The 18,143-nt window shown below is 38.3% G+C and overlaps 1 protein-coding gene across 5 annotated transcripts in view; it reads left to right on the forward strand.

The window, feature by feature from the left end:
- Positions 1-18,143, forward strand: part of PHTF1 (putative homeodomain transcription factor 1) — a 73,541-nt gene that overhangs the window by 45,997 nt on the left and 9,401 nt on the right. For 3 of the 5 annotated variants that reach the window (XM_020907990.2, XM_020908014.2, XM_070463868.1), the window contains 7 exons: positions 8-181; positions 281-370; positions 1,956-2,177; positions 5,277-5,405; positions 6,266-6,538; positions 7,575-7,706; positions 8,215-8,301. In XM_020907990.2, coding sequence (XP_020763649.1) covers positions 8-181; positions 281-370; positions 1,956-2,177; positions 5,277-5,405; positions 6,266-6,538; positions 7,575-7,706; positions 8,215-8,301 — 1,107 coding nt within the window. The remainder of the gene's footprint in view (positions 1-7; positions 182-280; positions 371-1,955; positions 2,178-5,276; positions 5,406-6,265; positions 6,539-7,574; positions 7,707-8,214; positions 8,302-18,143) is intronic. The other 2 variants (XM_020908007.2, XM_020908022.2) reach the window with 2 other exon arrangements.

Consider the following 18,143-nt stretch of genomic DNA (forward strand, 5'->3'; position numbering starts at 1 on the left):
TTTGTAGGAGTCTTTTAGGCATTTGGGTAATGGGATTTCAGATGATCTGTCAAGTGAGGATGACGGCGAAGCCCAGACACAGATGATGATACTGCGGAGGAGTGTGGAAGGGGCCTCAAGTGACAACGGTTGTGAAATTAAGAGTAGAAAATCAATACTTTCAAGACACCTAAACACTCAGGTAATTTTTTTTTAGTTTGTTAAAAGTATAGGTATTAATTCCCAAGTAACAAAGTATTTAACATATTTTCCTGTCATTTGTGGTCTTGATTTTTGGCAGGTAAAAAAGACCACTTCCAAGTGGTGCCCTGTTGTGCGGGATTCAGATAGTCTGGCTGAATCGGAGTTTGAATCAGCAGCCTTCAGTCAGGTAATGTATCCTTTTTCAAGGCATATTCTTGAATGTAATAAGTTTATCCATTCCTTTTTTTTTTTAATTGGATGCAGAGGAGGGGGCTAGCAAATATACACATAACTTTAGGATAACCAATTGAAAAAAAAAAAAGAATGGGTAAAGGGCTTCCCTGGTGTCTCAGATGGTAAAGAATTTACCTGCAATGCAGGAGACCTGGATTTGATCCCTGGGTCAGGAAAATCCCCTGGAGAAGGGAATGGCTACCCATTCCAGTATTCTTGCCTGGAGAATTCCGTGGACAGAGCTGCTTGGTGGGCTACAGTTCATAGGGTCACAGAGAGTCAGAAATGACTGAGTGACTGACACTTTCACTTTTTCCTCTGCCTCCAACTGTCTACCTATTTAGCAGCTTTTTTTTTTTAAATCTATCAGCTTTTATGTGACTAGTCACCCAAGAAAAAGAATGAGCTCTTTGTCTTTGACCTGATCTTAAAAGTATCATAGATGATGCCCAGAAAGAGATTCCCCAATCCCTCGGTGATGAGAGCCAGAATACTGGAGTGGTTAACCGTTTCCTTCTCCAGGGGTCTTCCCAACCCAGAGGTCGAACCCAGGTCTCCTGCATTGCACGCAGATCCTTCACTGTCTGAGCCACCAGGGAAACCCACTTAATATTCACTTGGAATATGGAGTTTATTCTTAAGCATTGTTTCTGGGTAAGTGGCCTTGATGCTGATGATGACAGATATTTGAGAAGTGAGAGGTGGGAGCAGTAAGTCTGCTTATCATGAAAGCTAATGGACATTTTGTGCATTTGCTGTGTTGTGCTTAGTTGCTCAGTCGTGTCTGACTCTTCAGAACCCCACGGACTATACTGCTCTGTGAGGTTTCTCCACACAAGAATACTGGAGTGAGTTGCCATGTCCTCCTCCAGGGGATTTTCCCAACCCAGGGATCGAACCCAGGTCTCCCACATCGCAGGTGGATTCTTTACCATCTGAGCCACCAGGGAAGCCCATTGTACATTTGAGACATTATAATTCAGAGATGAGGGGAGGAGATGGTGGTAGCTTTTGATTGGCAAGGTTGTTGGGTTGTGGAAAAACTTTCATATTTATGTTTATACTGCAGGAGAGCTACAATGTCCATACTTTCCTCTGCTTGATTACCCTTTTCCCTGCTTGGCTGGGTTCCCGGATGTGATTGTGTCTATGAGCAAGCTCACAGTATTTAGAGTAGAAGATACTTGGGGTGTGCCAGTAGGCTCAGCCACACCTACTCCCAGAGTCAGCCCTCAGGATGTGTTTGCAGGAGTCACTCCCACCCCAGGGCGCCTCAGCTGAACAATCCCATGACTTGGCGATACTTCTCAGAGAGAGTCCTCTTTTATAGTTTGTTAAGAGTCAGCAGAGTTCACGTTTAAGTATGAAAGTATATTATTGTTATGTGAAATCTTGTCAATAAAGGCATGGTGATCAGTTTATGAGAGCATGCCAGTCATCACCATAGGTGCCTTGTTTTCATTTTATTTCAGATACATAGTTGTTTTTAAAAATGAATGAAAAAAAATTTTTTTTTTGGTTTTTGTTTTTCCTTAAAGGGCTCTAGGTCTGGCACGAGTGGTGGCTCTCGAAGCCTCAACATGTTGAGAAGAGACTCGGAGAGCACCCGCCACGACTCGGAGACAGAGGACATGTTATGGGATGACCTGCTGCATGGCCCTGAGTGCCGGTCATCTGTCACCAGCGACAGTGAGGGGGCACATGTGAACTCCCTTCACTCAGGGACCAAACGGGATCCCAAAGAGGATGTTTTCCAGCAGGTCTGTAAAGGTGATGATTTACTGACCTTTAATATTTACCGTGTACTTACCATGTGACAGGCACCGTATTATCTCTTTTAATTCTACAATAACCCTGTAAGGTGGACCCTTATTATCCCTAATTTAGAGATGAAGAAATTGAGCGTAATTTGTAAGTGAAGATGTTGGACTCAGTACTCAAAAGAAAGCACTCTCTAATTCCCCTAACCTAACTGTTTTTTCCTAATACCTTTCCTTATTTTCCTTAGAATGATCCTTAATATTCATTTTATACGAGCAGGGTTGCAGTAACCTCATATTGTATTTTCAGATATATCACAGTATTTTATGTGAATTACTAGGAGATGACATTGCTTTCTTCTCTAATAATGTATAAAGCAAGAGGTGCTTTTAATTTCAGGTTCTCTTTTAGTATCATAAAATCAGATAGCCTGGAAATGCGGATTCTTAGGTTATTTCAACCTTCCAATCTAGGAATTCATTCTTCAGAAATGTTTTTACTTTCTGTCATGTAGTAACAATAGTCCCTACTTCTTAGGAACATTGTGATATATCTAATGAGATAATTTAAAGTGCTTAGCACAATCTTGGCAAAGAGTAAGCAGCCAGTACATGTTAGCTTGGTTATTACTATTTCTGTCAGATGATTGATTACTCTCTACTTAAATACTTGTGGAGCTGCAGTGATTATTTCATGAGCTTGTCCCACTGCTCACTGGACTGAATGATTAAAAAATGGTTTTCATATCAGCCCTTCCTATGTTTAATGCCAATGATCATGACTCTTCTTAGTTTGTTTTTTCTTTTTCTTAGTTTTATTTTTTCTTTTGTTTTTTTCCACAATGACTTAATAAATAGTAGATGTGGGATATTCATTTGTTTAATTATTGAATTTTCTTGATTCTAAGATACCTTAGATTTAGGTTATACATTATAATGAAAAATAATCTGCTTCATTAAATGTATACAATTTTCTTAAACTACCTGGAAACAACATACACTTTATCACTAAAGTTTTAAACTTTCCCCTCCAATTTTGCTATCAAAATTTGAATCTAAATATTCTTTCCATTCAGTCTGAGGGCTCATCTAAATTACATTAGCCTTTGGTAGTAATGCATAGCATCATGATGATTTCTACCTTTGTACTTTTGGGATTTATGGTATAATTTTAAGGCATATGTAAGAATAACTAGGTTAAGATGAAACTCACCATGTTAAATAAAGTGCATCATTGCCCAGTTCTCCCACCTAACATGTTCTTCTTTTAGTCCCCATATTTCTAAATTCCACCACTAATCACCCAAGTCAGAAACCTTGGGGCCATTCTTGATGCCACCACTGCCCCCTCTCAACGCCACCCCCCCCCCCCCCAGCCCCTGGCTGCCGTCCCTGATATCTAATCTATCATCACATTTTCTTGATACTGCTGTGTAATATCTGCATCTGCTCATCTGTGTCCACCCTGCTTAGTGGATGGCTCTCATCTGGATGCTTAGAACAGCTTCTTTAGTCTTATTCCCTTTTGCTTCATTTTCTACACTACAGCCGGAATGAAGCTTCTGAAATACAAATCTGGGACCTCCTGGTGGTCCAGTGGTTAAGAATCTGCCTTGCAATGCAAAGAACATGGGTTCAATCCCTGGTCAGGGAACTAAGACCCCACATGCCTTGGGGCAGCTAAGCCTGTGCGTCACAGCTAGAGAGTCCACAGGCTCTGGAGCCCACTCACCACAACTGCAGAACCCGTGCACTGCAGCTATGACCCAAATCAGCCAAGTAATTAAATAAAATTAAAAAAATAAAATACTAAAATTGTTTTTTAAAAGTGAAGATCTGATGCCATTCCCCTTAGAATGCTTTAACTGCTTTCTTTTTCCTTTTGGATTATTTGCTTCTGTTTATTTGCTGTGATACAGTCTCATATGGTATAGTTCGACTCAACTGAACTTCTTCCAGTTTCCTCATGTACTTCCGGGTCTTTCCACAAACTGATTTATTTGCCTGAAACACATTTTTCTCCAGTCCTCATTCCTTTGGGTCACTCCCTTTTGTCTTTCAGGTCTTGGCTCAGTTGATACTTCCTTAGGAAGTCTTCTTAATATGCTCCTAAAGCATTCTTCCCTTCCCTTATCACACTATGCAGTAACTATTTAATCATGTCTCCTTTATAAGTCTGTAAACTCCTTGATGGCAAGAACCTTGTATCTTTTTCTCCATTATATACATAGTTCCTGTTAATAGTAACTACTTAATAAATTTTTTTTTGGCTAAATCAGTTAATAGATCCATAAATGCTCATCAGCATTGTGCTGAGCATTGTTGTAGGAGAAGAAATATGCCATATGATCTTTAAAAAAAAATAACTTATGTATTAGTCTGGGAATAAGATGATTTTATGGAAAACAAGTAGAGAGCACTATAAAAGCAGCAGCATATAATTAGATGCAGATTTGTCTGCTGTAGACTGTACAGGCTTTTGATTGATCCAGAGAAGGGCAATATGAGAGAGACTTGTGGTGATCAGAGAGGACATGTTGATAAAATGGACTTGAGTTGGGACTTAAAGAACAAGACATGACATGGCAGAGTAAAGTGCTGGGCTGTTTTCATAATGACCTTCTCCTGTGCCGTCTATGCTTTTCCATGTCCTGATTAGACCAGAGAAAGGCTTACCTCCTTACCATTCCTGTGATATCTAAGCCTTGTTAGCGCCTCTCCTACCTAACTTCCTACTTCCCTGGTCTAGTCATGGTGCTATGGAAATACTCTCCTCCTTGATATCACATGAATATACCAAGCTTATCCTCACTTCCATATGCTTAGAGTGGGGGAGCAACTTCGGAGAGCATGGAATCCTACCTCCCATCATCACAGAAGACTTACAGCCTCTCTTCAGGTAAGAAGTTGGCTTAGTGAAGAGAAAGGACCAGAAGCCGGCATCGTGGAGGTGGTGACTGGAGTGATGGGCTTTGTGAAGGAGAGGACAGGATGACAAGGCAGAGCACTGGCGAATGTGGCCTGGGAACTGGACAAAGGGAAACAATTCTAAAGGAGGAAAGAATGAGTGGATGGAAATATTTATTTTTTTCTTTTCAGAACCATTTATTCTGGCTTCAGAACTCAAGTCCTGCCTCTGATCGAGTTAGTGCAATAATCTGGGAAGGGAATGAGTGCAAAAAGATGGATATGTCTGTGTTGGAAATAAGTGGCATCATCATGAGCAGGGTAAGGTTTAATAAGTTTTCAGACTTTAAAAAAGATCTGTTTTATAATCGGCAGCTATTTTCGTTGCAGAAGGAAATGGCAACCCACTCCAGTATTCTTGTCTGGGAAATCCCGTGGACAGAGGAGCCTGGTGGGCTACAGTCCATAGGATCACAAAGAGTCGGGCCCAACTGAACACACACGCACACACAGACAGCTATTTCAGATTGTATTTAATGTTCAAAACATTGACTCTGTTTTTGAGACACAAGTATGTGTACCTTAAATTTTGTAGCCAGTTTTCACTTGGTAGTGTGTTTTTTAATTTGTTACAAAGGTCTCTGTGAGCCTGATCAATTATTCAGGTAGACTTTACAAATATTTCTTATTTAATCCTACAAGTCCAGAAAAAGAGACTCAGATGTATAGAACAGACTTGTGGACTCTGGGAGAAGGCGAGGGTGGGATGTTTCAAGAGAACAGCATCGAAACATGTATATTATCTAGGGTGAAACAGATCACCAGCCCAGGTTGGGTGCATGAGACAAGTGCTCAGGCCTGGTGCACTGGGAAGACCCAGAGGGATAGGGCGGAGAGTGAGGTGGGAGGGGGGATCGGGATGGGGAATACGTGTAAATCCATGGCTAATTCATTTCAATGTATGACAAAAACCACTGCAATGATGTAAAGTAATTAGCCTCCAACTAATAAAAATAAATGGAAAAAAAAATCCTACAAGTCATACATCTGTACATCATTTTTATTTGTATTTCTTTTAGAACAGATTTCGCTTATAATAATCTAAGTAGTATTTGACAAATGCTGCTTCACAACTCCATATAGCTGTGCAATAATGATAGCTGTTTTAAATTAATTTCCAGGTTAATGCATATCAGCAAGGAGTAGGTTATCAGATGCTGGGAAATGTTGTCACCATTGGATTAGCATTTTTCCCTTTTTTACATCGGCTGTTCCGTGAGAAGAGCCTTGACCAGCTAAAGTCCATCTCAGCTGAGGAGATCTTGACTCTCTTTTGTGGGGCACCACCTGTTACACCTATTATTATTTTGTCTATAATTAACTTTTTTGAGCGACTGTGTCTTACCTGGATGTTTTTTTTCATGATGTGTGTGGCAGAGAGAACATATAAACAGGTCAGTAGAAAATTGAGTAAAATTTCTCACCTCTTTTTTTCTATGTGATAACTCTGTTGAGTTGATTTTGTTGTCTTGATTTGTTCTCTATCCAGAAGCTAACACGGGCAGTGGAGGCTTGATAAATGGACTTTTGGTATTTGTGGGTTTAACACTTCTGATATTGATTATTTACAAATGACATGCTGTAATCTGAAATTTCACTGAGCCTATATGTAGGAGTTAGTGGCTGAGCCCAGCTGATTCCTCGCACCTGCTCGTTGATGTGCCGCAATGTGTTTTTTTTTTTGTTGTTTTGTTGCAATGTGTTTTATATCTGTAGAGTGTGCAGTAATTCCAAGGTGAAAATGTTTCTGAAAAATGGCCAAGTGAGAAAGAAATTTATTGAAATTGGATAAGAGTTTGGGATTGAGGGCTTATATGGGTGATATGTGCAAAAAAAAATACAGTTTTTGAATGGAAATGTAATTTGAGAGTAAGCTTGAATTTTGTATAAATGTTTGAATTTGTCAAGGTGGGATTCATAACGGTCTCCAAGGTGTATTCCTTGAAAATGTCCAGAGTGTACTATATCAGAAGAATGTGTACATGCGTGTTCAGTTGTGTCCAATTCTTTACGACCCTTTGGACTGTAGTCCAAGCTACAAGCTCCTCTGTCCATGGGATAATTTAGGCAAGAATACTGGAGTGGGTTGCCATGCCTTCCTCCAGGGCATCTTCCTGACCCAGGGATTGAACCCTGCATTTTCTGTGTCTCCTGCATTGCAGGTGGATTCCTTACCTACTACTACTGATTCCTATCTACTGAGCCTTTGGGGAAGCCCCCATGAAGAAGTCACTATGACAGGAAGTGAAAAAGCATTGTTAATAGCTCATTAATCTGTTGCTACAGAAAGCACATTATACATAATGATCAGAACTTGGTTCTTTTAATATTTTTTATGTGCTGGGAATATTTTACAATTATATAAGTATATACACAATGACACATACATACATTTCACTTTGTGGTTTTTTTTTTTTTAACCTCCTCTAGAGATTTTTATTTGCAAAACTCTTCAGCCATATTACTTCTGCCAGGAAAGCTAGGAAATATGAAATACCTCATTTCAGACTTAAAAAGGTGGAGAACATTAAGATATGGTTATCACTGCGTTCCTTTCTAAAGGTGAGTTTTAACTAACCATCGAATATCTGCAATAATACACAGAAAACATGCTCATTGAAATTTCTGGTGGCAGATATTCACTAGGCTGGGTAGTCCTATGTTCTGGACAGATTATATCAGTGACTGACATCTAGCTCACCTGTTTGACACCAGATTGGGAGTGATCTATCTGCAGAGCTGGTAGACTAATTAAATAAGGGCTTGGAAAGGGAAAAGAAAATTTAAACTCTTAGGGCAGAGTGATAAGCTGAATGTTGCATCTTTTTCTGACTTCTGGGGAAACATTCCCGCTGAAAATGTGTTAGTGAATCAATCACACCCTTAACTTGAATGGCATGAGTCTCAGAGCTTAATTAAAGTTGAAGATGTCCAAAATATATTAAAATCCTGTGTCAGAAACTTCTTATAAGAAGTTTGGTGTTCATTTTCACACCAACATAGTAAGATTAGGTCCCCTAATCTGTCTTCGGCGGGGACCTGAAACGCTAACCTGTGTCTCACTGTCTAGAGGCGGGGCCCACAGCGATCAGTGGATGTGGTTGTGTCTTCCGTCTTCCTACTGACACTTTCCATTGCTTTCATTTGTTGTGCCCAGGTAAGAGTTTCAGATCTATTTCAGTGGAAAGTAGAAAACAGAACTCGCTTTCTGTTTTAGGCTAGTTCACTGTATTTAAGTGAATACACTCACGCACACACACATACACATACGCATATGCAACAGATGTTTGTTTCTGGCAGCTCTTGGAACCGGGGAGTCCAAGGTCAAGGTGCCAGGATGGTTATGTTGAAGTATTGGGTTGGGCCAAAAAATTTGTTTGGATTTTTCTGTAAGATGGTACAGAAAAACCATACTAACTTTTTGACCAACCCTGTGTGGGTGTGTATTTAATGTGTCTAAATTTCTTTTGCTATTTTGAATACTTGTTAATTTTTATGACTTTTGAAATGAGAATAAGAGTAATTTTTAGTCCTTTAAGACTCTGAGATCATGGTAACTTAAATTTTAATTGAAAGTTTTTGATTGGTAATAAAGCTATATATCATGATGGGTACAAAATAGTGATTTTTCTAACTTCATCATTTCTTCTAGTTTTATTGTCACTCTAAAGTAGACTTTTCCCCATTTATTTAATCATTCATTCATTTATTATGTTATGGATTCCTATGTTCTTTTTATCCAATGGATTATAAACTATTGCTATATTGTTTTAATGCTTAATTGTCCCAGATTTGGCCAGCGGGAGACCCTTAAAGTACCTTCCTATGTTCTTTGGAGAGGTCCCTATATATTTTTTGTTTCTATTTCTATGTTTTCTTTTTTATAAGAATTTACAGCCTTATTCTGTACTTTTCCACTTACTGAGTTTTAATTCTGCGACAGTCAGAGAACATGCTCTGAATGTTTTCAGTCCTTTGAAGTATGTACAGACTTGTTTTATTATCCAGTACATGGTCAGTTTCATTAAATCTTCCATTAGCTCTTTGAAAGAATTTTTATTCCATTGTTTTGGAGAGCAGTTTTCCTTCTCTATAAATTAGCCCAAGTTTATTAGTTGTATGGCTGAAATTTCCCATATTCTTACTCGTCTTTTTGGTTTGCTTATTTTATAAACCATTGAGAGAAGTGTGGTCATGTCTGCTCTGATGGTGGATTTATCTTTTTCTCCTTTTGTTTCTGTCAATTTTTGCTTTATATGTTTTTAAGCAGTATAATTGGGTGCATGCAGACTTAGAATTGATATCCGTCTCCTTGGTGGATTGACTTTTATGTAATTTATAGTCTTTTTTTTTTCCTCAATCCAGGATCACATATTCATTTAGCTGTCATCTCTCATCTGTCACTTAGCTCTTTAATCTCCTTTAACCCTGAACAGTGTCAAGCTTTGTCTTTCATGAACTGATAACAATGTTTCTGTCTCTAATGTATCTTAAAATCTACTCTGATGTTAATTTAACTATACTGTCTTTTGATTAGTTTTTGTATGCTATATCTTTGTTTTCTACCCCTTTTCATTTATTTTTTCTTCATATTTTAGTTGCCTTTTATAGTCAGCATATTGATTGCTTGTTTCTTTTTTTTTTTGCTGTTGATCTATCAAAATGCTTTAATATCTTTAGTGATATCTCTTTGTCAATGTTGAAAATTTATTTATTTTGGCAACAAATCTGAGTTTGCTGCAAAATATTTTATCTTTCTGAGCTCTATCTTTTTTATTAAAATTGAAGTATAGTTGATTTACAATGTTATGTTAGTTTCAGGTATACAGCAAAGTGATTCAGTTATACATATTTATACATGTTTATATGTAACTGTATATTTTCTTTGCAGATTCTTTTCCCTTATATGGGCTTCCTTGGTAGGTCAGATGGTAAAAAAACAATCCTCCTGCAATGTGGGAAGACCTGGGTTTGATCTCTGGGCTGGGAAGATCCCCTGGAGGAGGGCATGGTAACCCACTCCAGTATTCTTGCCTGGAGAATCCCCATGGACAGAGGAGCCTGGTGGGCTACAATCTGTGGGGTCGCAAAGAGTCGGACATGACTGAGTGACTAAGCGCATAGGTTATTATAAATATTGAGTATAGTTCCCTGTGATATATATATCACATCTTCTTTATCCATTCGTCTGTTGATGGACATTTATAGTGCTTCTGTGTCTTGACTGTTTTAAATAGTGCTGCAATGAACATTGGGATGCATATATATTTTTCAGTTATAGTTTTGTCTGGATATATGCCCAGGAGTAGGATTGGAGGGTCATATGTTGTAACTCTTTTTAGTTTCTTAAGGAACAGTCATATTCTGCCTGGTGATAGTACCAATTTACATTCCCATCAACAGTGTAGGAGGGTTCCTTTTTCTCCACACCCTCTTCAGCATTTATTATTTGTAGACTTTTTGATGATGGTCATTCTGACTGATGTGAGGTGATACTTATTGTAGATTTGATTTGCATTTTTCTAATAATTAGCAGTGTTGAGCATCTTTTCATGTGCTTTTTGGTCATCTGCATGTCCTTTTTTGGAGAACTGTCTACTTAGATCTTCTGTCCATTTTTTAATTGGGCTAATTTGGGTGTTTTTGTTATTGAGTTGTATGAGCTGTTTGTATATTTTGGGAATTAAGCCCTGTTGGTCTCATCATTTATAAACATTTTCTCCCATTCTGTAATTTGTCTTTTTGTTTTATTTGTGGTTTCCTTTGCTGTGCAAAAGCTTTTAAGTTTAATTAGGTCCCATTTGTTTATTTTTGTTTTTATTTCCATTACTCTAGGAGATGGATCCAAAAAGATATTGCTGTGATTTATGTCAAAGAGTGTTCTGCCTATGTTTTCCTCTAGGAGTTTTATATCATAGTATCCAGTCTTACATTTAGGTCTTTAATCCACTTTATTTTTGTATATGGTGTTGGAGAAATTTTATAATTTCGTCCTTTTACACTTAGCTGTTTGTTTTCCCAGCATCATTTATCAAAGAGACTGTTTTTTCTCCATTGTATGTTCTTGCCTCCTTTGTCATAGATTAATTGACATACAGGTGTGTGGGTTTATTTCTGGGCTTTCTATCATGTTCCATTGATTTTATTTCTGTTTTTGTGCCAGTACCATACTGTTTTTATTACTGTAAGTTTGTATTGTAGTCAGAAGTCAGGGAGCCTGTTTGCTCCAGATTGCTTTGGCTATCGACATATTTTGTGTTTCTATACAAATTAAAAAAAATTTTTTTGTTCTAGTTCTTTGAAAAATGTCATTGGTAATTTGATAGAGATTGCATTGAATCTGTAGATTGCCTTGGGTCATATGGTTATGTTAACAACGTTAATCCTTCCAGTCCAAGAAACCAGTATCTATATGTATATATCTTTCCATCTGTTTGTGTCATCTTCAATTTCTTTCATCAGTGTCTTATAGTTTTTGGAGTACAGGTCTTTTGCCTCCTTAAGTAGGTTTATTCCTAGGTATTTTATTCTTTTTGATGTGATGGTAAATGGGATTGTTTCCTTAATTTCTCTTTCTATCTTTTGTTGTTAGTGTATAGAAATGCAACAGATTTCTGTGTATTAATTTTGTATCCTGCAACTTTACCAAATTCATTGATGAGCTCTAGTAGTTTTCTGATGGCATCTTTAGGATTTTCTATGTACAGTATCATGTCATCTGCAAACAGTGACAGTTTTACTTCTTCCTTTCCAATTTGGGTTCCTTTTATTTCTTTTTCTTCTCTGAATCCTGTAGCTAGGACTTCCAAAAGTCCTAGCTTCTTTCTGTTGAATGAAAGAAGTGAAGTTGGGCATCCTTGTCTTGTTCCTGATCTTAGAGGAAATGCTTTCAACTTTTCACTGTTGAGTATGATGTTAGCTGTGGGTTTGTCATATGTGGCCTTTAGTACATTGAGATATGTTCTCTCTATGTCCAGTTTAATGGGAGTTTTTAATCATTAATGGATATTAAATGTCAAAAGTTTTTTCTGCATCTATTGAGATGATCATATGGTTTTTATTCTTCAGTTTGTTAATGTGGTGTATCACACTGATTGATTTGTGGATATTGAAAAATCCTTGCATCCCTGGGATAAATCCCACTTGATCATGGTGTATGATCCTTTTAATGTATTGTTGGATTCAGTTTGCTGCATCTATGTTCATCATGGTTATAGGCTTACAGTTTTCTTTTCTGTGTGTGATTTCTTTGTCTGGTCTTGGTGTCAGAGTGATGATGGCCTCATACAGTGAGTTTGGAAGTGTTCCTTCCTGTGCAGTTTTTGGGAATAATTTCAGAAGGATAGGTATTATCTCTTATTTAAATGTTTGGTGGAATTTGCCTATGAATCTCTCTGGTCCTGGAGTTTTGCTTTCTGGGAGTTTTAAAATCATAGATTCAGTTTCAGTATTTGTGAATGATCTATTCATATTTTCTATTTTTTCTTGGTTCAGTCTTGAGAGAGTGTACCTGTCTAGGAATTTGTCTGTTTCTTCTAAGCTGTCTGTTTTATTGATATATAATTGCTTGTAGTGGTTTCTCATTTCTAATTAACTGATTTGGTCCTTCTCCCCTTTTTTTCCTGAAAAGTCTGGTTAAATATTTATCTGTTTTGTTGATCTTTTCAAAGAACAGACTTTTAGTTTTATTGATCTTTTCTGTTGTTTTCTTAGTCTATTTCATTTATCTCTGCTCTGATCTTTTTGATTTATTTTCTTCTAGTACCTTTTGGTTTTGTTTGTTCTTTCTCTAGTTGCTTTATGCATAAGGTTAGGTTGTTTGAGATTTTTCTTCTTTCCAAAGGCAAACTTGTATCCCTCTAAAGAACTGATTTTCTGTGTCTGATAGGTTTTAGATAATTGTGTTTTCATTTTCTTTTGTCTCTAGGTATTTAAAAAATTTTTTCTCTTTGATTTCTTCAGTAATCCATTGGTGGTGGTGGTGGTGGTGGTGGTGGTTTTTATATTGGTGAGAACTCAGGCACGTAGCTATACCTAGTTACAATCAAGATTGAGGAAAGGATTCTAGCCTGTTCAAAAGGCCCCTGAAAAGGTGGGGGGCCCTGTTTGAAAAAGCAGGAAAAAAGTGCTGTTAATGATACCAAAATATAAAGCTTTTACTTTTCTCCTGTGGTCTCTCTCTCTCAATTTGTCATAGTGTTTTTTTGTTTTGTTTTGTTTTGTTTAATTTTTTAAAAAATGTAGTATAATTGCATTACAGTGTTAATTTCTTCTGTATAACAGTGTGAATCAGCTGTATGTCTACATGCATTCCACATGGTTATTTAGTAGCGTGTTGTATAGCCTGCTGGTGATTATTTTTTCCCATGTAGTTGATTTGTAATCTTGTAATGTGGTTGGAAAAGATACTTGATATAATTTCAATTTTCTTAAATTTACCAAGACCTGCTTCATGGACCAGCATGTGATTTATCTGCGAGAGTGTTCCATGCCCACTTGAAAAGAATGTGTATTCTGCTGCTTTCAGATGGAATGCTCTATAAATATCAATTAAGTCCATGTGAGACATGTACACACTGCTGTATTTAAATGGATAACCAACAAAGACCTACTGTATAGCACATGGAATTCTGTTCAATGTTATGTGGCAGCCTGGATGGACGGACAGTTTGGGGAGAGTGAACATATATATGTATGGCTGAGTCCATTCACTGTTCACCTGAAACCATCACAACATTGTTAATTGGCTATACCCCAGTACAAAATTAAAAGTTTAAAGAAATGTCAGTTAAGTCTATCTGGTCTAATGTGTCATTTAAGGACTATGTTTTCTTACTGATCTTCTTTCTGGATCTGTTTAATGATGTAAGTGGGACATTAAAATCCCCTATTATTGTTGTGTTACTGTCAGTTTCTCTTTTTTAATGTCTGTTAATATTTGCCTTAAATATTGAGGTACTCCTGTGTTGGGTACATTTGAATATACAATTGTTATATCTTCTTGGATTGATCCCTTGATCATTATGTAGTGTCCTTCTTTGTCTCTTGTAACAGTCTTTATTTTAAAGTCTATTTTATCTGATATGAGTATTGCTACTCCAGCTTTTTGATTTCCACTTGCAGTTTTGATTTCCACTTCAGTTCAGTTGCTCAGTCATGTCAGACTCTTTGTCACCCCATGGACCTGCAGCACACCACCTTGCCTGTCCATCACCAACCTTCGGAGCTTGCTCAAACTCATGTCCATCGAGTTGGTGATGCCATCCAACCATCTCATCCTCTGTTGTCCCCTTCTCCTGCCTTCAATCTTTCCCAGCATCAGGGTCTTTTCCAGTGAGTCAGTTCTTCTCATCAGGTGGCCAAAGTATTGGAGTTTCAGCTTCAGCATCAGTCCTTCCAGTGAATATTCAGGACTGATTTCCTTTAGGATTGACTGGTTTGATCTCCTTGCAGTCCAAGGGACTCTCAAGAGTCTTCTCCAACACCACAGTTCAAAAGCATCAATTCTTCTGTGCTCAGCTTTCTTTATAGTCCAACCCTCACATCCATACATGACTACTGGAAAAACCATAGCTTTGACTCGATGGACCTTAATTGGCAAAATAATGTCTCTGCTTTTAATATGCTGACTAGGTTGGTCATAGCTTTTCTTCCAAGGAGCAAGTGTCTTTTAATTTCATGGCTGCAGTCACCATCTGCAGTGATTTTGAAGCCCCCCAAAATAGTCTGTCACTATTTCCATTGTTTCTCCATCTATTTGCCATGAAGTGATGGGACTGGATGCCATGATCTTAGTTTTCTGAATGTTGAGTTTTAAGCCAACTTTTTCACTCTCCTCTTTCACTTTCATCAGGAGGCTCTTTAGTTCTTCACTTTCTGTCATAAAGGTGGTGTCATCTGTGTGTCTGAGGTTATTGATATTTCTCTTGGCAATCTTGATTCCAGTTTGTGCTTCATTCAGCCTGGCATTTTGCATGATGTATTCTGCATATAAGTTAAATAAGCAGGGTGACAATATACAGCCTTGACATACTCCTTTCCCGATTTGGAACCAGTCTGTTGTTCCATGTCCAGTTCTAACTGTTGCTTCTTGACCTGCATACAGATTTCTCAGGAGGCAGGTAAGGTAGTCTGGTATTCCCATCTCTTTAAGAATTTTCCACAGTTTGCTGTGATCCACACAGTTAAAGACTTTGGTGTAGTCCATAAAGCAGAAGTAGATGTTTTTTTGGAACTCTCTTGCTTTTTCGATGATCCAACAGATGTTGGCAATTGATCTCTAGTTCCTCTGCCTTTTCTAAATCCAACTTGAACATCTGGAAGTTCATGGTTCACATACTGTTGAAGCCTGGCTTGGAGAATCTTGAGCATTACTTTGCTAGCATGTGAGATGAGTACAATTGTGTGGTAGTTTGAACATTCTTTAGCATTGCCCTTCCTTGGGATTGGAGTGAAAACTGACTTTTTCCATAACTTGCATGGATTACCTTTTTCTATCCTCTAATTTTCAGTCTGAATGTGTTTCTAGATCTGAAGTGGGTCTCTTGAAGACAGCATATATATTGGTCTTATTTTTGTATCCATTCAACCAGTCTTTTTAATTGGTACATTCAATCTGTTTATATTTAATTATCACTATCTATGTTCTCAGTTATCACTATCTATGTGATGCTGGGATGGATTGGGGGCAGGAGGAGAAGGGGACGACAGAGGATGAGATGGTTGGATGGCATCATCGACCCGATGGACATTGGTTTGAGTAAACTCCGGGAGTTGGTGATGGACAGGGAGGCCTGGAGTGCTGCGATTCATGGGGTTGCAAGGAGTCGGACATGACTGAGCAACTGAACTGAATGTTCTTATCGCCATTTTTAAAATTGTTTTGAATGTGTTTTTGTAGATCTTTTTTTTCCTCCTGTCCTCTTTTGTTCTCTTGTGATATGTTGACTATCTTTAGTGTTGTCTTTGGATTCTTTTTACTTTTTTGTGTGTATATCTATTTAGGATTTTTGGTTTGTGGTTACCATGAGGTTTTGGTGTAGCAGCCTATATATATACAAAATTGTTTTAAGTTGTTGATCTCTTAATTTCAAATGCATTTTAAATAGCCTGCATTTGTAGTCTCCTCCGCACACAGTTTCTGGTTTTAATATTATATTTATGTGTGGATGGTTTTGTACCTTTACTGGATGAGCCTTTACTAATGAGCTTTTCATTTCATAATTTTCTTATTTCTAATTGTGGCCTTTTTTGTTTAGAGAAATTGCTTTAGCATTTGTTGTAAAGCTGGTTTGGTGGTGCTGAATTCTTTTAGCTTTTGCTTGTCTGTAAAGCTTTTGATTTCTCTATCAAACACAATATTGAGCCTTGCTTGGTAGTCTTGGTTGTAGGTTTTTCCCTTTTATCACTTTAAATACATTATTTATATTTATAAGGCCACTCCCTTCTGGCCTGCAGAGTTTCTCCTGAAAAATCCGCTTATAATCTTATGGACATTCCCCTTTATGTTATTTGTTGCTTTTCCCTTGTGGCTTTTCATATTTTCTCTTTTTTAAATTTTTCTAAGTTTGATGACTGTATGTTTAGCGTGTTCCTCCCTGGGTAATCCTGTATGGGACTCTCTACGCTTCCTGGACTTGGGTGACTGTTTCCTTTCCCATGATAGGAAAATGTTCAAATATTTTCTCAGGCCTTTTCTCTCCGTCATCTCCTTCTGGGACCCCTGTGATGTGAATGTTGGTGCATTTGACATTGTCCCAGAGGTCTCTTAAACTGTCCTCATTTCTTTTCATTCTTTTGTCTTTATCCTGTTCTGTTCAGTGATTTCCACCATCCTATCTTCCAGCTCACTGATTCATTCTTCTGCCTCATTTATTCTTCTATTGATTCCCTCTAATGTATTTTTCATTTCAGTTATTGTATTCTTCAATTCTGTTTGGTTTTTCTTTATATTTCCTAGCTTTTTGCTAAAAACTTACTGCTCTTTGATCCATTCATTTTGAGTTCTTGGATCATCTTTATGATCTTTACTTTGAACTCTTTATCAGGTAGATTGCCTGTCTCCAGTTCACTTAGTCGTTCTGGAGTTTTACCTTGCGCCTTCATCTGGAATATATTCCTTTGCCGTGTCATTCTGTTTAAATTTTTATTTCTGTTTGTTTTGTTTTAAGCAACAGTTTACTGTTTATTTTTTTATTTTAAAGATTTTAAATTTTTGGCTGTGCTGTGTCCCCATGGCTGCACATGGGCCTGCTCTAATTGCCGAGTGGGAGGGACTCTTAGCTGTGGTGTGTAGGTTTCTCATTGCGGTGGCTTTTCTTGTGGAGCTTAGGCTCTCAGCACATGGGCCCTAGTACTTGCAACATGTGGGCTCAGTAGTTGAGGCTCCTGCGCTCTAGAGCATACAAGCTTCAGTAGTTGTGGTGCACGAACTTAGTCATACTGAGGCATGTGGAATCTTTCCGGACCAGGGATCGAACCTGTGTCCCCGGTATTGGCAGGTGGATCCTCAGCCACTGGGCCATCAGGGAAGTCATCTGTTTTGTTTTGTTTTCTTTAATGTATGTAGTAGGTAAGTTACATTTCTTGACCTTGGCGAAGTGGCCCTCTGTGGGGGATGTCGCGTGTGTCCCAACAGGACTCTCCCACCTATCTTGTTACCCAAGGGCCAGGGACCAGCTGGTCTCAGGGTGGTTTCTGACCTGTGCTTGCAGTTGGTTCCAGAGGCTGTGGGATTGTGCTTTTCTTGCTTCTGGTATCCGCCCTGGCTGGTGAGACCGGTCTGCAGGCCTGTGCAGGCTTCCTGTGGGAGGAACCGGTGCCTGCCCAGGGGTGGGCAGAGCGGTTGCTGGCCCTCTGGTGGGCCAGGCTGTGCCACGGGGCGTGTCTCAGGTGGCTGTGGGTCAGGTAGTTTAGGCAGGTATCTTTTGATGAGTGGGACTGTGCTCCACCCTCTTGGTTGTTTGGCCTGAGGTGTCTCAACACTGGAGCTTATAATGG

This window comes from Odocoileus virginianus, unplaced genomic scaffold, assembly GCF_023699985.2.
Source record: "Odocoileus virginianus isolate 20LAN1187 ecotype Illinois unplaced genomic scaffold, Ovbor_1.2 Unplaced_Contig_8, whole genome shotgun sequence".
NCBI lineage: Eukaryota > Metazoa > Chordata > Mammalia > Artiodactyla > Cervidae > Odocoileus > Odocoileus virginianus.